Genomic DNA, 26,325 nt, shown 5'->3' with positions numbered 1-26,325 from the left:
AGTGCCAGTGTAGAAGAAACAAAGATTGCTAGTTGAATGGTAGTTCGAAACGGCGAAATGATTGAATATTTTGAGCATTCTTATTTTTTGTGTGAGTAAAATCCTTTTGCATTGGGAAGGCATAACCTGTATTTACCACCTGTTAATTTTAAATAAGCACTTACTGAACTGTATTAAAAAATGGTATTGAAATGTCATGGATTGTTTTGCAATCAAATTTGTTTAGGCTAGGCCTAGTTTAGCTTTTGTTTGCCTTGGTTTATTGACTACTATCTTAGGTAACATTCTTGTTAATTGACTTCTTGCTATCTCAGAAAAGGTTTAGTTTAGGAAAATGAAATTTTTAGGGATGAATCTGTAGACTAAAGTATGTTCTGGGAAGGTATTTTGAAGCAACTACCTCCACTCCTTCTCCCTCTAGAAGGCCTTGACCTTTTTGAACTTTAAAAATATGTGTGTTATAAAAGTGAAACCTTGCAAAATAGATCTTCTGCTTAATTGAAGTATAACAAGATTGTTTTTAGCTTCATAACTTTGTTCAGTTCCATTTTATAAGGATGTAAAGATATGCAAATACATTTCCTAAATTTTGAAAAAAACATTGATGTGTAAATACAAGAAATTAGGTCAGAATAACTCCATAATGGTGAGTTTGCGGTAGTTTTGCAAGGGAGAAAAGATGTTCCAAAAGTCAAAATGCATCTATTAATAATAGTTTCATGACCCTAAACAATTGTTAAGGTAATAGGAACATTGACCAAAGTATGTCATGGGAAGAAATTTAAAATAGGCCTACCCACCTCCACTCCTCCCTCTAGAGTGCCCCAAAATCTGCCTACATGACATACCTATTAAAATTTTGACAAAAGAATGTTTTACCTTAATTTTCAGTTACCAGTTACTTTTTCTCTGCCTTTAGTTCTGAAAATGCAATTTGTTATTTGAGTAGAATTCTGAGCCATATCAATGTCTTTTCTTCACAATTTAGGAAATGTATTTGCATATCTTTAGGTCAATGTTCCTATTACCTGAACAATTGTTTAGGGTCATGAAACTATTGTTAATAGATGCATTTTGAATTTTTGAACATCTTTTCTCTTTTGCAAAATTACCACAAACTCACTGTTATGGAGTTATTATATATTTGCACATTAGGGGGGGGGGGTAAAGCATAGCATATATTAATTACAGCAATGGTTAGTTTACATATTTAATATATCATGAAAAGAGAAATCACCAATGCAACAGCACAAACACACACACAAAAAAAAAGAAAAAAAAAGAGAGAGACAGAAGGAGAAAAGGAAGACTGTTTTCCTAAATTAGTGATTAATATAGACCAGCACTTGAATGAGGCCTTAACCCTACTCATCCATACAATCGCATAGGTCAAACAGCATAGCCATACACAATCAACCATAAAGAATAATCCATAGACAGGCAGTCATGTCGTCAATAAGTATAAGTTGTCATTTACCAAACAATAGAAAAATAATAAAGACAAATAATTCAGAGACAACAACCCAACACAAGGGCTCATCAGGAGAATACACTGGCCTATAGGGTTTCACCACTTTAAATTCTCTACCCAGCCAAGTGTTGTGGCTACCACAGAATATCCATGGCATCCCCATGTCAGGTATCACCCCCAAAATACATGCCTATGAAAGAAAAAAAAAACAACAGCAAATGTAAAACAACCAAGTAACACCAAAACAAACTTATCCTGTTAATATATCCCTCTTTTTAGCAACAATAGGTAAACTAAATATAATAAATTTTACTAAATCACAAATATTAACACATTGCAAAAAACCTGAATGAGCTAAACAATTATAGAATTCATCTTTACCATGTGGCTAATTTAAAAAAAAATCCGCTAAATTAGAAAAACAATTCAAAATAAATGGCACTACAACATCATTTCTCAAACCTCCAAAATTAGTTGAAAATTTCTTTAAGTATTTCTAGATAATTCTTTTAATATTTATTTAAAAGTTTGTTATAATGAAAACTAAATTTTTTAAATTGCCAAGTTAATTTATTTGCAGAAAAACCTCTTGATATCAATTTTTGGCTTAAGATTTTACATCTATTTTTAAAATCAATATAATTACTACAAATCCTTCCATAACAAAGTAACTGTGAGAAAAACGCTGAATATGTGATATTTGAGTGTATATTACTTTCAGGGAATGGGAAACTAATCACTTCAAAATCAAAATCATTTGTTTTATTATACATTTTAAAACTTAATTTATTATTATCACAAATATTAATATTTAAATCTAAGAAATGATCTTCCTGACCAGCGCCATGACTAGGTTCAAGAATAAGCTCTGATGGATATATATTTTTAGAAATATCAATGAAATCCTTACAATTTAAGACCAAAATATCATCTAAATATCTTTTATTATTTGACAAAACATGTTTTAAATTATTTGGATTATTCTTATCCATCATATATTTATATTCTAGTTGACTTAAAAACAAGTCAGCTATAAATGGGCTGGCATTTCCCCCCATGGGAATTCCCACAATTTGCTTGTACAAATCACCACCAAATCTTGTATAAGTATTGTATAAAACAAATTCTAATAACTCAAAAATCATATCCAAGCTGTAACATCTCAAGCTAACTGTAGTATTAAAGCAATTTGTCCGTATAGCTTTTTTATTATATGTGTCTATTTTTAAGAACCTTTTACTAGATAAGAGGAAAGATTTCTTGGTAACAGTTTTTACATTATCTAACACTACATTAAGTGATAAATTAGTATACATTGTCGCAAAATCAAAAGACTCAAAATCAAAAGACCACCAAATCTTATATAAGTATTGTATAAAACAAATTCTAATAACTCAAAAATCATATCCAAGCTGTAACATCTCAAGCTAACTGTAGTATTAAAGCAATTTGTCCATATAGCTTTTTTATTATATGTGTCTATTTTTAAGAACCTTTTACTAGATAAGAGGAAAGATTTCTTGATAACAGTTTTTACATTATCTAACACTACATTAAGTGATAAATTAGTATACATCGTTGCAAAATTGAAAGACTCAATTCTTTTAGCTGAAACCATTGTTAAAGAATCTATCACCTGCAGTGAATTATTAACACTCCAATATGGATTAAAATTCGAAAATTTTTTAATACCAGAACAATAGGTTTTAAGTTTATTTACAATTTCCTTTGAAATTAAAGAGAGGTCAGTAGCAGCAATGCGGGTTGGACATTTAGCTGCTCCAGCAATAAACCATGGTTTAGGGGGATTCTTATGAAATTTTACAGTCCAATATAGGAAAGGGAACTTTTTATCATTGTCATTTATTTTAATATTAAAATTTTTAAAAAGTATTTCTTCAGTCTTTTCAATTAAATTCTCATCCTCTATATTTACCTTTTTGTAAACATTAGTTGTGCATAACTCCCTTTGATAAGATGCTATTCTTTACCCCCACCCCCTGATGTGCAAATATATAGCCCAAATTTGTTTCTAAACTATTACAGATTTGCAATTTCAAATATCCAATCAACAAAATTAGAAATGATTAACAATATCTATTAACAATAGTTTCATGACCCTAAACAATTGTTCAGGTAATAGGAACATTGACCCAACATTTTTATGCTCTTTCATAATTCGATAATTCTATCTAAGGGATTTTAGATTTTGAGGCCTGAAAGGGCTAAAAGGGTCCTCTAGTAACCAGAAGTTAAAAAACTTGTTTCTAAAAACTGGATAGTGACAAAAAATTGTCATTTGTAGTTGGTTTGGGAATGGTAATCATAATTTTCCTTAGTCTTAATATTGAAATGGTATCTGAAAAAAAATTTGCAGAAATTTAAAGAGTTAGAGACCCTTCAAAAAGCTCATTCATTTTTAAGTGATGTTATTTTTGACTGGTTTCAGGCTCTTTTTAAGAAATTCTGCAATTTTTTTTTCAGAATATTTTACTATTAAGACTAAGGAAAATACTAATTAGACACAACATTCCTGAATCAGCTGCAATTGGCTTTTTTTTTCTATCACTAAGTAGTTTTTAAAAGCATATTTTCAAACTTTTGACAACTATGGTCTGTTTTACCTTTTTGGGCCCCATTGAGGGCTCAGAATGGAATATCTCCTAGTAGCATTTACTGAACTATGAAAGAGCATGAGAAAGGGCAGTAATGTATTCACTTTCATCCTAGCTAAATTATGTTGTAAACAGCAAATTTACTTTGTGAAAATAAATAAATTGTATTACCCTTAATCATTGTTGTAATAGCTTGCAGGGTAATCATGCCTATTCATCCAGCTTCATTCTTCTTCACAGGATTTGAGTGGCTAGTAAATTTGTTGTGGGTGACCATATATAAAGGAACCATGTTAATAGAATAAAAATAGTCTAGGCTACAATATATTCCTTTTTTATTCTCTTCCCAAATATGGTTGCTTTTGTGAAAATTCATCATAAAACTTCAAGAAAAGTCTTTTTTAAACTAGTAAATATCTAATTGAAAGGCTTCTTGCTACCTTGGAAAGTACTTGGGTTAGGTGAATATAGCTCAGGAATATTTCCAGAGCCTAAAATAAAGCCAGGAAGGTGTTTTGGAGCTACTACGTCCACATTTTCTCTTTTTTTAAGGCATAGAAGATTCCTTTGATGACTAGTCTTAATGGCAGTAGATCTGTTTTTCAAGGTATTATTTTTATAACACATAGGTCATTAAAAGTTGGATTCCCTTTACAGAAGAAAGGGGTAAGACAGGTAAACTAAAATACCTTTGTAGGAAATCATTGAGGGCCTGGATCTATTCCAGAGAGTTTCATTTACCTAACTCAGCTACTATCCAGGATAGACAAAAGTTACTAATATAGAATTACACTTACTACCTTGACTCTATTTAAGATAACCATGCCTTTTGTTTGGCCCCAGAAAGATGTCCAAAAAGTAAATTCTTTGGCAATCTATAAGCATGGTCTAGCTTTCTTAGGCTTTCTTTCATTATAGACCTAACAAGATGGATCAACAACTTCTAGGCCCAACTCTGCTTATTCTTAATGCTAACATTTTTGACCATGCTGATTCCAATGGTATGCTTTTCATTTGATCTGATGCCATTTGCAAAGGGTTTCAGGTTTTTTTCAAAATCACCATAAATTACTTTTTGCAATATGCTTTTACTTTTAAGATGAACCAAAATAATAGTTACCATTCCTGAATCAATGTCAGGTGGCAATTATTTTCACCAGGCAGTTTTTTTGAAATGCTTTTTTTGCTTTTAGTTACTATAGGCTGTGGTTTGTTCTTCACTAGGTTGCAGCTTTTGCTGCAACCATGACAAAGTGCCCTGGTCTAAAACCCCCAAAAAATGTATTTTGCCCACATTGCTCTTTACTTAGAGAGCACTATGATAACAACAAATTTTATTTTGTCCTATTTTACTGGTATGGTAAGTATTTTATTGATCTCTCTTTATGATTAGGAAGGTGGAGGGATTATTGGCTTGTTTTAAAGACTGTTGTAAGAAAATATTAGACTTTCATCTTTACCATCAATTATATACAGTTGAATAGACTGATGATTCCTTTGTCTTAGTACTGGTAATAAGTTTATATTTGTTTTTCTTTCTTTATTAGATATGTTTGTCTCTTTATTCTGTAGTTGCTAATTGTTTTTTTTCTTGTTTGTTTGTTCTATCTTTTTTTTCTTCTTTCTTTCTTTCTTTCTCTTTTTAAACTCCTCTAGAGTGCATTTTGTAATGTAATAAAAGAGGATAAAAATAAATTATTATTATTTCTATTATAAAGGGGTATTATTGTTTGTATAGAAGGAAATTCTAAATGACTTTTTATTTTCTATTCAGTTAAATGCATTGTAATCTCTACAATAGGGTGCTCTGATGTTTAAGGACATTCAGAGTATCATATAAAAATAACAAGTCACAGAAATCATAGCTCCTAGTAGCACTTCCCATCCCCCTCCCCACAAAATTTCCTTGTAAAGCTCAAAATACCCTGTCTCACTTTTCCAACTTTTGTGCTGGTAGTTATGTAAATATAATAGTTAATGCTACATAAAAAAAGATTGTTTCAATGGGAGGGGTACAATTGCCCCACCCCCTGAAAAACATGTTATAGGCATAGACAAAAAAAATGTCTGCCATTAAAGAGGGATTAGCTATTGATTTCTACTCTCTATCCTTAAATTCATCATCTATTTATATCTGAAACCTAGATGACATTTAGGATATGGGGCATTAAAATCTACCTTTGAGGCATCTGTCCTCCCTCACCACCCCTCCTTCATAATAACTGACATATACACTCATTATATATAATTTTATGAAACATCAAGCAAATCAGTTCTGGTAAAATAAGCTTTAAAATGAACATCAGACACATTTTCTGCAATAAGAAGCAAGGGTTTCTTATTTGGGCTTTATAAATTCTTATTTGGGCTTAGTCCAAATGAAGGGAAAAAAAAGGAATCCTCTTAATCCTTTCAATATTTACCTGAAGTTTCATGGAAAGTTAAAAAAATTTGACATTGAAATGTCTTCTTTTTTGGCATATGCCTCCCAACACAATAACCCACTTCTCCTCCTTCATAATAGTTTATTTTACAATAATATATCATTAAACATAATTCCATGTATGACAAATAAAATTAATCAACACTGCAGCCACTGTGCAACATTACTTCTTCTGCAAGTGGTAAGCTCAATATGTAGTTTTTTTTCATACTTTTAAGTTCATTGGTTATCTCAGATTTCAATTATAGCTTGATGCCACAAAATAAGAAAAAACATCATTTTCCATGGCATAATCTTCTTGGTCACTTGGAAAGGCAGTAGAAGTACACATTTATGAGTTTTCTTCTGGGAAAAAAAATGTATAAAATTCCAAATTTTTTGTCAATAGAAGCTCAAAACATCTACATAATGATTTTCTGAATCTAATGTATAAAATTATCTGAGATTGCTTGACTTTTTGAGAGTTTTCCCCCTTTTCTAGAAATCAGGCAAATTTTCTCAGAGTTGTGGCTTTTAATGAGTAAATAAATAAAAAAGAGGAAAAAGAAAACCTTTAAATTACCTTAAATTACCTTAAATCGCATTTGCCAGCAAGATAAGGTGGTAGATCCTCCTGTAGTTCTCGCTGGTGGTGAGTGATGTAATTATGTTGGCTTAGCTTCCCAGTCCAGCCTCCACTCAGCCCTCTCCCAGTCCCTGTCAACTCCAGCCTTGAAGGAGTGGGGAGTCTCAGCTTGGATGGTAGACTCGGATAGGCTATTCCAGACCACCCGAATGGAAAAGAAACCACGTCGTTCCCTTCTCCGACATCCAGGCAGGTGAAGCTTAAGACTGTGACCTCTTGAATTGTTAGCCAAAGAGGGGGTGAAGATCTGGTTCAGGTGACCGGATTTGAAAATTTTGCGTGCCATGATCACATCCCCTCTATATCTTCGATAGGTGAGGGTTGGAAGTCTCAGAGATCCTAGGCGATCCTGGTAAGGGACATTATTTAAGCCATGGACCAGTTTGGTTGCTCTCCTTTGGACACTTTCAAGGGCTCTTGTGTCCATTTTATTTTGGGGAAAGGCCAAAGTCAAGCCAAACTCAAGGTGGGGACGGACAAGGGATTTATAAAGTTTCATAACCACACATGACTTTCTGGTTACAAAAGAGCGCTTAATGAGTCCGAGAGCTCGATTAGCTTTTGCAACCTGAGCCTGAGTGTGGCTATGGAACCTTAAATCTTTGTCCACAATGACGCCTAAGTCTCTTTCCTCGGCAACTGCTTCCAACTAATCACACCCTATATGGTAGGGATGGTGGGGGTTATTGTGCCCTAAGTGCAGTACCTTGTATTTCGTTGCATTGAATTGTAGGGCCCAAGTTGATGACCAAGAGGATAGCCTGTCAAGGTCCAGCTGAATGCAGGCTCTTTCTTCTTCAGTTTCAGCAGGCCCAATGAGCTTACAGTCGTCAGCATATAATGTTAAAAGGTTGCATAGATAAGTTGTACAGTCGTTAATATATATGCTGAACAACGTTGGCCCAAGGGTAAGAGAAACATAATGAAATGAAACACAATATACAAACAAAGAAACATATAGCTGCAAATAAACCAAAACAAAAAGGATCGATTGCATTCATTGGGGCATTGATTGACCTATGATGTTATCTCATCCAAGAAAACAGTATTGAATCTTTCAAACCATCAGTCAATATAAATTGGTGTAGCAAGTCATGGCATGCAATTTGAGATGCACCTAATGAGCTGAGTCACCTTCATCATTGTCTGGCACCCAGAGGAGTTCCCCTTATTGCTGGCAAATGTGATTTAAGGTAATCTTCTTGCCGCTTAGCATCACCTCTTTACCCTCATTTATTCCTAGCTCAAGCAACTTTGATTCTCCAACTGTTCTTGTGCTCTGAACTTTCAAAACCTCCAAAAATATGTTGATCTTGCTGACATTATTATCTAGGATTTCCAAGTCATCTGCATAATCTGTGTCAGTGAGAGTTTTACTCTCCTATTTGATACTATTACCTTCTATAGTCTTTGCAGGGTTCCTTAGATAAAATAAACAGAGACTGGGAACAACCCTGCTTAGCTTATGATCCCACGCCAAAACAATTACTTACCTACCTTAACCATATAAAAACTGTACTTGTACTTACCACTAATCACTTTAAAGTATTTAGCTGGTACACTTTACAAGGATGTGACCATCACTAAAGCTTTTCTGTCAGCTGTATCAAGTGCCTGTTCATAATCTATTGTTCTAAGGATTAACGGGTCTGATAATTCAAACGTTTTTCAAGTATTAATCTAAAAGAGAATGTGTGGCCAATGCATCCTCTTCTTTTCATATAACAATACTGTTCTTTTCTTATGGTTACATAATTTTGTATTCTAATCATCATGCTGACAAATTTGATTCCTACAGAAGTCAAGCTAATGCCACTGTAGTTACTATACTCACTCTTATCATCTATCTTATAAAGGGGTTTAGTTCTTGTTTTCCAATAATCACTAACTATCTCCTCTTTATCAAAGATCACATTCATGGTCTTTAATGTCTTATCTCTAACATAGTAACTACTGTATTTTGAAAACAATTTCACCATACCCATCTGCACTTGAGGCCTTCTTATTTTTCAATCTTGTTAGATCTATCTATATCACTGCAAAGTTGTTGGAATTTTTTTCTCTCATTTTCTAGTTAATTTCTTACAACTGAAAATTAATGTTAAGAAGTCTTAAATTGCTAAGGCTAGGAATAAGTGAAGATGAAAAGGTGACATTAGGTAACAAAAATATTGATTAGGTGGACAGCTTTACTTGGTGGACAGCTTACCTTGGCAGCATTATTAGTAAAAACGATTGGAGCAGTGAAGATGTTAAAGTAGAATATCCAAGGCTCAGAATGTTTTTTTTACCTGGCTGAGTGACCATATCTCAAACAGTAGACTGCACAAAAAGTGTGCTGGTGGAAAGTGACTCTTTCTCTCAATTCTACTTTATTAAACAGTCAAAACTTCAGCGTAAAGAGCGGGGTGTTGAGAAGGGAACAGCCCCTTTCATACACTTAGTAATTTCTGTTCGTTTTAAGTTTTAATGTCGCTCCTTATTTTCAGTAAAAAAAACTAGTTTTTTTTTATTTAATTTCTGAACGTTTTTGAATTTATGCATGTTTGATTTTGGCTCTCCGCAGATAAATTATTAAAATGAAATTTAAATATTAATTCTTTTTTTTGGCTAAATAACTATCTCTAAGTTTTGATCAGACGATTTTGAGAATAAAGGGGTGGGGGAGGAGGCCTAGTCGCCCTCCAATTTTTCGGGTACTTAAAAAGGCAACTAGAACTTTGAACTTATAATGAACGTTTTTATTAGTAAAAAATATACGTAACTTAAGAATTAACTTACGTGACGAACTTCTGTGTTTGTATATTTTTATTATGTATCTGAGGAGGTTTGTCCCCTCGTTAATACCTCGCTCTTTACACTAAGCTTAAATTTGGTCACAATTCTTTAAGAATAACCCCTGAATCAGATAGGCCGTAGAATAAATAGTTGAAATTACTAAAATAAATTTTGCATAAAGAGCGAGGTATTTAGGAGGAGAAGAACCCTTCATATGCGTAATAATCTCTGCTCGTTTTAAGTTTTAATGCTGCTCCTTACTTTCAGTTGAAAAAACTTTTTCATGTTTGTTTTTTCTTTGTTTTTTTGTAATAATGCTAGAAAATCCTGCGCCCCCTTCATTGAATTTCTCTTCCCCCATGACATATTCCTCCAAGGAAGATCCTCCCACATAGCCCCTCCCCTCAACCCCCCCCCCCCCCCAAACGAAAAAATCCCCCTGAAAACGTCTGTGCACTTCCCAATAACTATTACTGTGTGTTAACACTGGTCAAGGTTTGTAACTTGCAGCCCCTCCCCTTGGGACTCTTGGGCAGTAAGTCATCCCCAAAGACATAGTTATTATGGTTTTCGACTATGTGGAGCAAAACGGCGATCTCAAATTGTAACTTGCAGCCCCTCCCCTTGGGACTCTTGGGGAGTAAGTCATCCCCAAAGACATAGTTATTATGGTTTTCGACTATGTGGAGCAAAACGGCGATCTCAAATTTTGATCCGTTAACTTTGGGAAAAAATGAGCGTGGGAGGGGGCCTAGGTGCCCTCCAATTTTTTTGGTCACTTAAAAAGGGCACTAGAACTTTTCGATTCCGGTAGAATGAGCCCTCTTGCGAAATTCTAGGACCACTTGGTCGATACGATGACACCTGGGGAAAAGAAAAAAAAAACAACAAAAAACAACTAAACACGCACCCGTGATCTGTCCCTGAAAACGTCTGTGCACTTCCCAATAACTATTACTGTGTGTTAACACTGGTCAAGGTTTGTAACTTGCAGCCCCTCCCCTTGGGACTCTTGGGGAGTAAGTCATCCCCAAAGTCATAGTTATTATGGTTTTCGACTATGTGGAGCAAAACGGCGATCTCAAATTTTGATCCGTTAACTTTGGGAAAAAATGAGCGTGGGAGGGGGCCTAGGTGCCCTCCAATTTTTTGGTCACTTAAAAAGGGCACTAGAACTTTTCGATTCCGGTAGAATGAGCCCTCTTGCGAAATTCTAGGACCACTTGGTCGATACGATGACACCTGGGGAAAAAAAAAAACAACAAAAAACAACTAAACACGCACCCGTGATCTGTCTCCTGGCAAAAAATATGAAATTCCACATTTTTGTAGATAGGAGCTTGAAATTTTTGCTATAGGGTCCTCTAATACGCTGAATGCGATGGTGTGATTTTCGTTGAGATTCTATGACTTTTAGGGGGTGTTTCCCCCTATTTTCCAAAGTGAGGCCAATTTTCCTTGGGTCGTAACTTTTGATGACAAAGACTAAATTCGATGAAACTTATGTATTAAAATCAGCATGAAAATCCGATTCTTTTGATGTTTCTTTTAGCATCAAAATTCCAATTTTTAGAGTTTCGTTTACTATTGAGCCTGGTCGCTCCTTACTTCAGTTCGTTACCACGAACTGTTTGATATCAGGTAAAGAGGATCCTTGCTTTGACAAATAACTGTCTTTGTATAACATTAAACAAAAAAAACGAGTTTTTTTAAATGAAAGTAAGGAGCAACATTAAAATTTAAAACGAACAAAAATTACTCCGTATATGAAAGGGGCTTTTCCTCCTCAAAGCCCCGCTCTTTACGCTAAAGTTTGACTCTTTCTCTTAACTCTACATTTTAAAACAGTAAACAAAAACTTTAGCGTAAAGAGCGGGGCGTTGAGGAGGAAAAGCCCCTTTCATATACGGAGTAATTTTTGTTCGTTTTAAGTTTTAATGTCGCTCCTTACTTTCATTTAAAAAAACTTGTTTTTTTTGTTTAATTTCTGGACGTTTTTTAATTAATGCATTTTTTTTTTATCTTGGCTCTCCAAGATATATAAATAGTTGATAAATAGTTGAAATTACTAAAAATGCTTTAGCGTAAAGAGCGAGGTATTACAAGGAGGTAAACCCCCCATATGCGTAATAATTTCTGTTCGTTTTAAGTTTTAATGCTGCTCCTCACTTTCAGTAGAACAAACTTTTCATATTTATTTTTGCATTGCTTTTTTTAAAATAATGCTAGAAAGTCCTGCGCCCCCTCCATTGAAAGTCTCTTCCCCAATAAAACGTTCCTCCATTGAAAGATCCTCCCACGTAACCCCCCTTCAACTCTCCCCCTGAAAACGTCTTACACTTCCCAGTAACCATTACTATATGTAAACACAGGTCAAAGTTTGTAACTTGCAGCCCCTCCCACGGCGACTGCGGGGGAGTTAGTCGTCCACAAAGACATAGTTATTAGGTTATTCGACTATGGTGAATAAAATGGCTATCTCAAAATTTTGATCCGGTGACTTTGGGGAAAAAATGAGCGTGGGAGGGGGCCTAGGTGCCCTCTAATATTTTTGGTCACTTCAAAAGGGTACTAGAACTTTTAATTTCCATTAAAATGAGCCCTTTTGCGACATTCTAGGACCACTGAGTCGATACGATCACCCCTGGAAAAAAAAGAAACAAAACAAAAAAACAAATAAACACGCATCCGTGATTTGTCTTCGGGCAAAAAATGCTAAATTCCACATTTTTATGGCACTTGGTATTAACCAAGTGACATATAGCAATCGCCAATTCTGTCGGTCCCGGTTTTGCTACTTTAGGCACCCAGGTAAGCTAGGACGATGAAATTTGGCAGGCGTATCTGGGACGAGACCAGCTTAAATTAGAAATAATCGTTTTCCCAATTTGACTATCTGGGGGGAGTGGGGGGGGGCGGTTAATTCGGAAAAATAGAAAAAATGAAGTATTTTTAACTTATGAATGGGTGATGGGATCATAATGAAATTTGATGTTTGGAATGATATTGTGTCTCAGAGCTCTTATTTTAAATCCCGACCGGATCTGATGACATTGGGGGGAGTTGGAGGGGGGGGGACGTAAAATCTTGGAAAACACCTAGAGTGGAGGGATCGGGATGAAACTTGATGGGAAAAATAAGCACAAGTCCCAGATACATGATTGACATAATCGGAACGGATCCGCTCTCTTTGGGATAGTTGGGGGGGGGGGGTTATTTCTGAAAAATTAGAAAAAATGAGGTATTTTTAACTTCCGAACAAGTGATCGGATCTCAATGAAATTTGATATTTAGAAGGATATCGGGGCTCAGAGCTCTTATTTTAAACCCGACCAGATCTGGTGACATTGGGGGGGAGTAGGGAGGGGGAAACCTAAAACTTGAAAAACACTTAGAGTGGAGGGATCGGGATGAAACTTGGTGGAAAAAAATCACGAGTCCTTACATGATTGACATAACCGGAACGGATCTGCTCTCTTTGGGGTTGTCGGGGGAGGGATTAATTCTGAAAAATCAGAAAAAATGAGGTATTTTTAACTTACGAACGGGTTATCGGATCTCAATGAAATTTGATATTTAGAATGATATCGTGTCTCAAAGCTCTTATTTTAAATCCTGACTGGATCTGTTGACGTTGGGGGGAAGTTTGGGGTGGGGGAACCTAAAATCATGGAAAACGCTTAGATTGGAGGGATCGGGATGAAACTTGGTGGGAAAAATAAGCAGAAGTCTTACATACGTGATTTACATAATTGGAACGGATCCGATCTATGGGGGGGGGGGGGTTAATTCTGAAAAATAAGAAAAAATGACGTATTTTTAACTTACGAAGGAGTGATCGGATCTTCATGAAACTTCGTATTTAGAAGGGCCTCGTAACTCTGATCTCTTATTTTAAATCTCATTCGGATCAAGCGTAATTTGGGGGGAGTTGGGGGGGACCGGAAATTTTAGAAAATACTTAAAGCGGTGAGATCAGGATGAAACTGGATGGGAAGAATAAAAACCTGTCTGAGATACGTGACTGACATAACCGGACAGGATCTGCTCTCTTTGGTGGAATTGGAGGGGGGGGGGGGTAATTTTGAAAATTGAGGTATTTGTAACTTACGAAAGGGTGGCCAGATCTTAATGAAATTTGATATTTAGAAGGATCTTGTGCTTTAAAGTTCTTATTTTAAATTCTGACCAGATCCTGTGACGTTGGGGGGAGCTGGAGGGGGAAACCGGAATTCTTGTAAAATGTGAAAATTGGGGTATTTTTATCTTACGAATCGATGATCGGATCTTAATGAAATTTGATTTTTTAGAAAGAATTCATGTCTCAGAGCTCTTATTTCAAATCCCGACCAGGTCGTTTGGACATTGGGGGGAGTTGGAGGGGGAAATCTTGGAAAAACACTTGGAGTGTAGGAATCGGGATGAATCTTGGTGGATAGGATAAACAAATGTCCTTGATACGTGATTGACAGAACTGTACTGGATTCGCTCTCTTTGGGGGAGTTGGGGGGGAGGGGTTCAGTGATTTGGCGAGTTTGGTGCTTCTGGACGTGCTAGGACGATGAAAATTGATAGGCGTGTCAGGGAGCTGCACAATTTGACTTGATAAAGTCGTTTTCCCAGATTCGACCATCTGGGGGGCTAAAGGGAGAGGAAAAATTAGGTATTTATAACTTACGATTGGGTGATCGGATCTTACTGAATTTTGATATTTAGAAGGACATCGTGACTCAGAGCTCTTATTTTAAATCCTGACCGGCATTAAGCCTCTTATTTTCCTTTTTAAATCAATCTATTGATTCATAGAATTTTGTTAGAGCTCATACCATATGATCTCTTGGCTCTTAGCTCTTCTCGCCTCGTCAAAAGTGCCATATGAGCTCTTAGCTCTTGTTGTAGATAGGGGCTTGAAACTTCTACAGCAAGGTTCTCTGATACGCTGAATCTGATGGTGTGATTTTTGTTAAGATCGTATGGCTTTTAGGGGGGTATTTCCCCCTATTTTCTAAAATGAGGCAAATCTTCTCAGACTTGTAACTTTTGATGGGTAAGACCAATCTTGATGAAACTTATATATTTAAAATCAGCATTAAAATGCAATTCTTTTGATGTAACTATTGGCATAAAAATTCCATTTTTTAGAGTTTTGTTTTCTGTTGAGCCGGGTCGCTCCTTACTACAGTTCGTTACCACGAACTGTTTGATAATCATATATGACTGTGATGCAATTGAGGGTCAGTTCAAGCTATTTCCCAAAAGAAATCATTTAGTTAGGCATGTGTACACTGGTTAGAGCCTGATTAGACAAGAGCTTAGTGCTTTTGACTCCTTTTCTTGACCAAATGGATGTTCATGAATTGTGGTTCCTAGTCAAAGATGCCATACTCAAGATGGTTTACAAGTTTACTGAGGTGAGGTGAGTGACTCAGCCCTATAGTAAAAAAAAATATTAACAACTATTACATCAAAAGAATTCGATTTTTATGCTGATTCCTCATAATATAAAATATTCCTCATATATATAAAATACCTTAAGCTGAATGTTACCCATTGAAAGTTATGAGCCTGAGAAAATGTGCCTTATTTTAAAAAAGAAGGGAAACCATCTGGTGAAGGAGTCTTAATAAAAATCACACAATCAAATTCAATGTATCAGAGAACCTTACGTTACAGGTTTCAAACTCCCATCAGCAAAAATGTGGAATTTTTGTGTTTTTTTTTTGCCAGAAAAAGATCATGGATGTATGTTTATTTGTTTGTTTAGTTCTTTTTAGGGGAGATCATATCAAACCAATAGTCTTAAAAGATCTGGAGAGGGCTCATTTGAATGGAAGCTGAAGTTCTAGTGTCCTTTTTAAGTGACCAAAAAGATTGGAGGGTAACTAGCCCCCCCTCCCACACCCTTCTTCCCCAAAGTAGTCTGATCACCATTTCGACATAGACATTTTGTTCAGCATAGTTAACAGGTTCAGTAGGTATGTCTTTGGGGATGGCATGACCCCCCACAGCCCTAGGGAAAGGCTGCAAGCTATGAAATTTGCCGATTGTATATTTTATTGGAAAGTATCCATACATTTTTTTGCTGGGGGATTTTCCACAGGGAGAATTTATTTTTCTTGGGGGGGAAGGGGCTTCCAAGGGAAATTTCACACAGGTGGAATTTCCTAGAATTCATATACAAAATTCAGTCTATTTGTCTTGCTTTCTCTTTGATGACTGAATGTTCTGGGGAGATTTTCGGCGGGGTTAAAATTATCTTGGGGATTTCGCTGTGGAGGGGGGGGGGGGTCTGAAAAAAATTTTCCATGGAGAATTATCACCAGGAGAAATTTTCTGTGGGAAATTATCTGCGGGAGTAGTTTTTCATTGGAGGGTGGAGGATTTCCGGGAAAAATGATCCACATAGCAGAAATTTCAGTCAATACTTAAAAAAAACAGATCAGAAATAATAATTTAAAAATAAAGCAATTTTTTTCAACTGAAAGTATGCTAAGGAGACTTTTTTGACAGAATCGCCCGCAAGAAAATTTCTAGGGGGAATTCGCAACGAGGATGGATTTGTCCCGGGGTAATTTCCTGGGGGAGTTTCTACGGGGGAGGCATTTTCCTTAGAGGAATTCGATGGGGGAAGGAAGATTTTCCTTGGAGAAAGACGTGGATTTACCAGCATCATTGGAAATTAAGTAAAAAAAAACAATTTTTTTTCAACTGAAAGTAAGAAGCAACGTTAAAACTTAAAACGAACCGAAATCATTCCGTATATGAAAGGGGCTGTTCCATCCCCAATACCACGCTCTTTACGCTAAAGTTTGACCTACTGTCTGAATTCTTTAAGAGTGACTCCTGAAACACAACGGCTGTTTAATTAGAATCAGAAGTTTTTAAAAGTACTCGAAAATTTCAGCGTAAAGAGTGGGGTATTTAGGAGGGGGGCAACCCCTATCATATACGGAATAATTTCTGTTTGTTTTATATAATTTCTGTATTGTTGCTATACATATTTTTTTTTTAAATATAAAGCAATCACTAAAACTAACGTTAAAGTCTGTATATATCTGCACTCTCAATGTTATAATATATTCCGAAGTTAATCCGGCTTGCAATAAACTATAATATATTCCTATGCCAAATGAGAACCAATCCTTACAAACTAATGACCCTGCCCAATCCTCCCAAGAGGATAAAAACGATTAAACTAGTGGCAAGTCAGGTTAGTCAAAAGGAAAAAAAAACAGTCATTTCAAAATCATAGTGACAGTGAAGTATTGATTATTTATGAATCAAAGGGACTCGCAACAAAAAACATTGTTGCTAATGACAAAAAGTTGTATAACCCTGACCTTGCCAAAAATGACGTTTCTTAGAAGTTACAAATCTTAGTTCGCAATTTTTAGTTCGAACTAAGATACAATTTTTAATTCATAGTTGTAATTGTAGATAAAGTCGTTACTGATTGCTGCATTTATGTAAATTTTACTTATCGGGAAAATGTAGTAATCTTGAGTGGACTTTCAATCATGTAGATTTTTGTACATTTTTCCTTTCCAATGGGCGTTGTTTTGGTTACCCCCCAGTTTTTTACCTGGGGGGGGGGGGGGTAACCTTCATTTTATTTACCCCCAGTAAGAAAATCGCACCAGTCTTTATAAGATGGAATTTGTAAGAGTCACTCCTCCCTCTTTACCTGTTCTTTTTAGTGCATCATACCCATGCAGAAAATATCCCATAAAAGTTCTTCAATTAGCAAACCCTTTCTTATCATCAATTCCCCTCCTTTTTCAATTCCTCAACTCCCGCCCTCCAAGCTTGAACAAGAGGTATCATCCTCGTTTGGATATTATACACAGTCTCTTTCCAACGTCAGTCCCCACCCCTCCTTCTCTGATTTTGGCAAATAATTTCCCATCTTACCACACACTTCCTCCCGCTAAGCAGAAGGGGACCCTACCCTTTTCCTTATCCCACAAACCAAAAATTGAGCATTGGAAAAGCTTAATAGAGTGTTTCCACAATGACAGCCACCAGGTAACAACTCTTTAATAGGTTATTCCCATTCCGCTATGCGGATGGTTGGGTTATCCCCATTCCGCTCCGCTATTCCCATTCCCTATGCTTGTTTTCGTAACTATTTTACGTATCCAAATCCCCTTGTTATGAATGCTGAAAGCCTGAATTTAGAAAAATTTACTGAGCCAGAGGCCCTCTCCCAGGTACATAGAATTTTTGTAATTTACCATAACAGAGGTCCAATCACAGAATCATGACCTATTGAAAATTTATAACCACTCCAAATTCAACAACTATGTCCTCACAACCGCCCCTTAGGTAAAAAGGGAGACAAAATAATATTATTTATATTCAATCCCCCCCCCCCCAAATTAGTTTATGCCCCCAGTCTTCCAATTTATGATGAAATCATTTGGGAAAGTGCAAGACCCAAAGTTTTGCCACATCCTTTGAATTTGACTGTGTTTTGATGTTTTTAGTTTCTTTGTAAACATGTTCTTTGTTTACGCAGCGCTGTTGCACTTCCTAAGATCACCGTAAAGTTTAAAGGTGGTCAGGAATTTATGGTTAAGTTTCTCCTTTATTTAAAGTTTATTTTAACTCCTAAACTTTATTTAAGTATATTTATCTAAACTTTATTTAAGTGATACTTGAGTATCACCTTTATTTCTTCCTGTGGATATATGGTTTGAACCACCAACAGGAAGTATATGATAGAACATGCGTTTCGTCTGTAAATTGAACTGGTCTATTTGCATCCTTCAACGGATTATTAAATCCAACTTTTTTTTTAAATACAAAAAATAATCCACAAATCAAAATGCTAAATAAAGTGTCAACTTTGTCCTCTGCAAATTCCCGAACGGTGGTACTTTTCTAGTATGTGATGTTAATAATCTAAACTTAAATTTTCTTTGTAATTCCCTTAATTTAAAACAGATAGTAAAAATACTAATAATCAAAGCAAATTTTACCCTTGATTTGATCTGAACTAATGTACAAACTTTCTATTGTCCAATAGTCCCTTTACCCCTTTTATGGGGAAGCTATGAACTTTGGTAATTACTGATATCTTTTTCCAGTTTCAATCAAATATTTTCCGTTTCTGAATTATCTTATCAGCCGGTTTCCAGTGAAGGACTTTTCGATTTTTGATCTTTGACTACATACGAAGATTGACTGTCCCTTAAAGAAGGTAAAGAATAAACGGCATTAGACTTTACAGTCCCTATTGGTGGTGCTAATCTCCGTTTCTTGGCCCTTCAGCCAGGAAGTGTAAAGGGGGGCTGGGGGCCAACCATCCTTTGGTTTCGCACACCCTTCCTGTTTACCTTCCCCAGATTTCTCCAGGTACCCACTTAGAGTTGGGTCGACCCTCGCTGAGCTTACATAAACACATTAAAAAGGAAATGCGCAAAGCTGGTTCTTCATATTGTAAATATCAAGTCACGGATTTGTTCTCTACTAAGCCAAAACAATGCTATAATGCATAATTAAGGGAAAATTCATTATCATTTCTAAGAAGAGTCTTTTGATACAGCCTATGATCAGAATACTTAAATAGCATCATAAAGCACTGTTGGTTGAAATAGTAGTAAGTAATCTCATAAGGATGTTTTTTTTTTCTTGCAGGAAGTTTTGGAGTTGGAATAAGCCGGATTTCACTAGTCCTATTCTTATAGGCTTGTTCTCAAACAACGAGGGACCAGTATAATGATAGGACATGTTTTATTTCTTCTACAAGTATTGTTTCCCATCAGCTACGCATGTACCGGGTTCACTGGGAGCATTGGACGTAAGTTGTGACTTACCTTTTTCTATTTTGTATTTATCTAGTTTACCAAACTGTGGTTGTTTTGAATTCTACATAGCCGAAGCATAAAATCATTGATGAATTACCTCGATTTACGTTGCCAGGGCAATGTGAAGTGTTGCAGCAACCCTTTATTGGCTTCACCAACAAAACTGTTGCAGGAGAATCACTTCGATCAGGAATCCGAGGAAGGGAATTAAAAATATTATGTCGACTTTGTTGCCAGTTTTACCTTAAGTGTATATATGTAAGGTATCCTAATTTGTACTAGAAACAAAGTGGACCTCGAATCTGAGTGAACCTTAAATGCATGTATGCAATGTACCCTTAAATGTATCAGAAACGAATCAAATGTAGGTAAATTGGTACAAGTATATAACCCCTTGCTTTGGTTTTGTTTCTTGTCTATCGATTACCTATCAATAGGATATCTAGGGCATCAGCTCTTACGACTCATCAGTTTTTCCCCACTGAGACCAAATCCCGCTAGAGTTCTAAAAAAAGGTAAACTAATTTTTATAGGCTTCTAATACCTCACTGTTGAATAAACCTTATCGTCTAACAATCTGTTCTTGCTTGCACGTTCCTCTCCGTAGCAGACAGAGAGCTGAATTTTTATCCTCCAAGCCAATAATGTATACCCTCACTTGCAAATGATGCTATGAAGGGAATATATATATATATATATATATATATATATATATATATATATATATATATATATATATATATATATATATATATACCTTAACTAAGAAGATGACTGTGCTTGAACAACTTTTCTTATTTAGCCCCTCTCCATTACGGACTGAAACTCAGCACAGTTCTTGTACAGCTAATCGTTTGATCAGTCAAGCAGACAGCTAAAATTACCTTTTTACAATTCCGCTGGAAAAGTCTAGTACGTCTTTTTCAACCTTTCAAAGCGTCCTGTTCAGAGCCATACAGCTTTTTAGAACCCTACTAGTTCCTTTTGCATATAATCGTCTTACACTGTGCAGGTAGCCATTGTGCATTTTATGCTTTTTGCAATTTTAGTCCAATTTAGATTTGAAACTGGTGCCTACCTGCCGGAAGGGACGCTTCCAGTCGAAAACGGGAACATGGCTTGATGAAAAAAAAAGTTTGGCTGCAAAAATTGAGATAGTTCTCTCCTTCTTACACTATAAAAATCCACTTTAATTCCTCACTCTAGGCTCTGGCTCAATTACTATCAAAAATCATCCTTTTGGCCAAGGCAAAAAAAAATTATATGCAGCCTTCTCAAACATAATATCATATTCAGCAATCCGGCTTGAGGTCAATACTTCTGTAAAAAACTTTGGAGGCTAGTCCCTTACCACTTTTTTGCTAAAAGCTTACATCGGCGGAGTACGAAAAGAAAGAAAATTGGAAATCAAATGAAATCAAAATGTTACTCCTGCAACACAATAACTTATTAAGCCGCTTTAATGTGTTTTTTTTTTTTTATAAAAATGTTATGGTTCCCTTAACCGAGTTTGTATACCTTGCAGCTGCAGGTTTTACTAAGTCACCACGGAACAATCGCCGGGTTTTACTCCACCAACTTTAGTTAATTAAATTCTGTTGAGGTTTAAGAGGTTTCGATACTTTTTGTGAGCCTCAACGTGTGCTGACCGTCTCAAAGACTTAGGGTCCATTTGCAAATTCTCCGAGGGGGCTAGTTTTCATTGAAAGCTATTGAGAACTTTTTGTTTGACTATGAAATTTTACTGAAAAGACAGTGAAACTGTGTCGGCAAGAGTTTCGGTCAGAGCAGGTATTACCACAAGGAACTCCCAAAGATGCAAAATTGATCAAATTAGATGTCATTTGAGTTGATTTTTCGCGTTTTCCTTATAGGAATGCCAGAACATTTTTCGGGACTGCCCTTCCTGGACTTGAAAAAAAATCTGCTCTGCTTAATCGAAAAACCAAAACTCACAATTATCAATTATACAATTTCCATCAAAACTGAATATTTTTATCTGCGGCATTAAACGAAGGAAGCTAAGTGAATTTTTTTTCTAAAATCTCTGGGAAAGTAGGTGTCGGCGTTTAGTCTTCTGTCGTTTATTTGCATCTATTGTCCAAGCTCTACAAGTTGTGGCAATACTACTCTACGAGTAAAAGCGTTTATAATAGACAAGATAGTGATTCTTGAAGGTGTCGAATCCCCTTAAACATGTTTTTGAGTTTCAAGCTATTATTCAAGCACCCAATCTCTTTTTAATTTATCAATAGTCAGACTCAATTCTAAGGATAACTAAATAAAAAAATCAAGTTTCTTTTTAACTGCAAGTAAGGAGCGACATTAAAACTTAAAACGAACAGAAATTGTTCCGTATATGAAAGGGGCTGTCCCTTCCTCAACGCCTCGCTCTTTACGCTAAAGTTCTGTATTGTTTTGAAAAGTAGAGGTGTGACAAAGAGTCAAGAGACAATGTGACAAAGAGTTTTGTATTGTTTTGAAAAGTAGAGGTGTGACAAAGAGTCAAACTTTAGCGTAAAGAGCGAGGCGTTGAGGAGGGGACAGCCTCTTTCATATACGGAACAATTTCTGTTCGTTTTAAGTTTTAATGTCGCTCCTTGCTTGCAGTAAAAAAAAAAAAAAACTCGATTTTTTTTATTAAATCACACCATCAGATTCAGCGTATCAGAAAACCCCATTGTAGAAGTTTCAAGCTCCTATCTACGAAAATAAGGAATTTTGTATTTTTTGCCAGAAGGTAGATCACGGATGTTTATGTTTATGTGTTTGTTTTTTTTGTTTGTTTTTTTTTTCTAGGGGTGATCGTGTCGACCCAGTGGTCCTAGAATGTTGCGAGAGGGCTCATTCCAAAATTCTAATTAAAAGTTCTAGTGCCCTGTTTAAGTGACCAAAAAATTGGAGGGCACCTAGGCCCCCTCCCACGCTAATTATTTTCCCAAAGTCATCGGATCAAAATTCTGAGATAGCCATTTTATTCGGCATAGTAGAAAAACCTGGTTACTATATCTATGGGAACTACTTACTCCCCCACAGTCCCCGTGGGAGGGGTTACAAGTTACACATTTTGACCAGTGCTTACATATAGTAATGGTTATTGGGAAGTGTATAGACATTTTCAGCCTTCTTTTGGTTGGAGGGGGGTTGAGGGGAGGGGTTTATGCGGGGGAACTTACCATGAAGGAATTTGTCATGGGGGAAGAAAATTTCTGTGAAGGGAGGGCAGGATTTTCTAGCCTTATTTAAAAAAACAATGAAAAAATAAATAAAAAAATTTTCAACTGAAAGTAAGGGCCAGCATTAAAACTTAAAACGAACAGAAATTATTACGCATATGAGGGGCTCGCCTCATCCTAATACCTCGCTCTTTACGCTTAAATATTTTTAGTAGTTTCAACTATATATTCTGCGGCCTTTGTGATTCAGGGGTCATTCTTAAGGAATTGGGACAAAATTTATACTTTAGTGTAAAGAGCGAGGTACTGACGAGAGGGTGAACCCCCCTCATATACGTAATAAAAACATGCGAATACAGATATTCGTTACGTAAGCTAATTTGTAAGTTATGTATATCTTTTACTAATAAAAACGTTCGTAAAAGATATAAAGTTCTAGTTGCCTTTTTAAGTAACCAAAAAATTGGAGGACAACTAGGCCTCCTCCCCCGCTCCTTTTTTTCTCAAAATCATTCGATCAAAACTATGAGAAAGCCATTTAGCCAAAAAAATAAATATGCAAATTTCGTTTTAATTATTCATCTGCGGAGAGCCAAAATCAAAACAAGCATTGATTCAAAAACGTTCAGAAATTGAATAAAAAAACAAGTTTTTTTAACTGAAAGTAAGGAGCGACATTAAAACTTAGAACGAACAAAAATTACTTCATATATGAAAGAAGCTGCTCCGTCATCAACGCCTCGCTCTTTACGCTAAAGTTTTTTACTATTTTAAAAAGTAGAGTTGAGAGAAAGAGTCAAATTTTAGCGTAAAGAGCGGGGTGTTGAGGAGGGAGCAGCCCTTATCATATACGAAGTAATTTCTGTTCGTTTTAAGTTTTAATGTCGCTCCTTACTTTCAGTTAAAAAAACTTGTTTTTTTTATTTATTTTAATTAAGCCATATTTTGATTTTGGCTCACCACACATGAATAATTAAAACAAAATTTGTACATTAGTTTCTTTTTTTGCTAAATAGCTTTCTAATAGTTTTGATCGAACGATTTGATAAAGCAAAGGGGCGGCCTAGAGAGGAGGCCTAGTTGCCCTCCAATTTTCGGTTACTTAAAAATACAACTAGAATTTTAATTTTTTTTTTACGAACGTTTTTGTTAGTAATGAATATACGTAACTTATGAATTAACTTACGTAATGAAATTGTTTATTTGTTTATTTTTAGTACGTATATGAGGGGGTTTGCCCCCTCGTCAATTATTCGCTCTTTACACTACAGCTTGAATTTTGTCCCAATTCTTTAAGAATGACCCCTGAATCACAAAGGTCGTAGAATAAATAGTTGAAATTACTAAAAATACTTTAGTGTAAAGAGCAAGGTATTGCAGAGGAGACGAACTCCCTTATATACGTAATATTTTCTATTCGTTTTAAGTTTTAATGCTGTTCATTACTTCCAGTTGTAAAAAACTTTTTTTATTTATTTTCTCATTGTTTTTTTTTGTTTTTTTAATAATAATGGAAAATCCTGCGCCCCCTTCATGAAAGTTCTCTTCCCTAATGATAAATTCTTCCATGGAAAGATCCTCCCACGTAACCCCCTCTCCCGACCCACCCCACCCGAACGGGAATAATTCCCCTGAAAATGTCTATACACCTCATAATAACCATTACTGTATTTAAACAATAGTCAAAGTTTTGAATTTGCAGCCCCTCCCCCGGGGACTGTGGGAAATGAAGTCGTCCCCAAATACATAGTTGTTAGGTTTTCGACTAAGCTGAATAGAATGGCTATCTCAAAATTTTGATTCGGTGACTTTGGGGAAAGAATGTGCGTGGGAGGGGGCCTAGGTGCCCTCCATTTTTTTGGGTCACTTAAAAAAGGACACTAGAACTTTTAAGTTCCGTTAGAATGAGCTCTCGGAACGTTCTAGGAACACTGGGTCGATATGATTACCCCTGGAAAAAAAAACAACAAACAAATAAACACACATCCGTGATCTGTCTTCTGACAAAAACACAAAATTCCACATTTTTGTAGATAAGAGCTTGAAACTTCTACAGTAGGGTTCTCTGATACGCTGAATCTGATGGTGTGATTTACATTAAGATTCTATGTCTTTTAGGGGGTGTTTTCCTCTATTTTCTAAAATAAGGCAGATTTTCTCAGGCTCATAACTTTTGATGGGTAATACTAAACTTGATGAATATACATAATAATATCAGTTCGTTTTAATATTGCTCCTTACTTTCAGTTGAAAAATCTTGTTTTTTGAAAATTTAATTGTTCACAATAACCGTTCGTCCTTTATGCATTACTTACTTAATTTTCGTACTGACTTGGTGCTAGTGTTGAGAGACAACACGATCCTTCTCCAGTAAACCCGGTGTTGAGTCACCGCGAGTGCATCTTCGGGTCTTATTCTTGACCTGCTTAGGAAATGATGTAGACTATCGGACCATCTTGTTCTTTGGCGAGCGCACGGTCATTTCCATCCAACGACTACAGGGTTGAATTCATATACGATGCGACAAGGGTTTCCTGTTACATTTGGAGGAGATGGGTGTACCATCTCAGTGTACGTTGCGCAACTTGCATGGAGAATGGAACCTGTATCGTACTTGACAAGTGGTTGGTGTTGGTGATAAAGCCGTACCAGCGAAGTCTCTCTGTCTTTTGGAGTCCTTTTCTTTCGATTACGTTCAGCTTCCTTGAAGTCATAGTGGTTGCTGGCCAAGGTTCTGTGCCATATAGTAGGACTGCACTGACAGACGTGCTAAATATCTGCATCTTCGTAGGACGGCTGACAAGAGGGTTGCGTCAAATGTTATTGAGTCTCCCTAGGATGGAATTTGCCTAAGCGATTCTTGTGTTGACTTTGCTCTCGACAGATCCATCGTTTGAGAGAATGGGGCCAATGTACATAAAATCCTTCACGGCTGCTACTTTATTTTGACATAGTTCAACTGTAAGAGGGGGTTGCTGAGATAATTGTGAATCGGTGAACATATTTTTCGTTTTGCTCCTGCTAATGTCGAGCCTAACCTTGCTTCTTAATGCTTCTTCCCTCATAACTGTCAGTGCTGTGCAAGGTTCTTCGAGTGTGTTTGTTATGAGTGCCAGATCGCCAAAGAAGTCAAAATCACTTAAAAGTATATACCTGAAGTTCAAGTAAAAGTTGAACTTCATCATCACATAGTCAATAACGCAATTCAATACTTTAGGAGCCGCGGCACATATTTTCTATACATTGCATCCATGTTTTTGGACCAGGTGTCCTGCAGTATGGCATAAAAACTGGGACGTTTATTAATATATGGCAAAAATTGGCCCTTTACTGTTGTGTGATTTTTTTTTGTTTCTAGAAAGTATGAGATCTATAATTATCCATTAGAATGACCTTTCTTGCTATATT

At 36.0% G+C, this 26,325-nt stretch overlaps 1 protein-coding gene across 3 annotated transcripts in view; it reads left to right on the top strand.

Annotated features, from left to right (window-relative positions):
* LOC136026421 (cytokine receptor-like) overlaps positions 1-26,325 on the top strand; it is a 154,128-nt gene continuing 127,803 nt past the window's right edge. The window contains exons 1-2 of one of the 3 annotated variants that reach the window (XM_065702996.1): positions 1-91; positions 19,572-19,734. In XM_065702996.1, coding sequence (XP_065559068.1) covers positions 19,653-19,734 — 82 coding nt within the window. In that variant the 5' untranslated portion in view covers positions 1-91; positions 19,572-19,652. The remainder of the gene's footprint in view (positions 92-19,571; positions 19,735-26,325) is intronic. The other 2 variants (XM_065702995.1, XM_065702998.1) reach the window with 2 other exon arrangements.

Source organism: Artemia franciscana, chromosome 4 (genome assembly GCF_032884065.1).
Source record: "Artemia franciscana chromosome 4, ASM3288406v1, whole genome shotgun sequence".
In the NCBI taxonomy this organism is placed as follows: Eukaryota; Metazoa; Arthropoda; class Branchiopoda; order Anostraca; family Artemiidae; genus Artemia; species Artemia franciscana.
The sequence above is the reverse complement of the archived record's forward strand: the minus strand, read 5'-3'. Positions and strand labels throughout refer to the sequence as shown.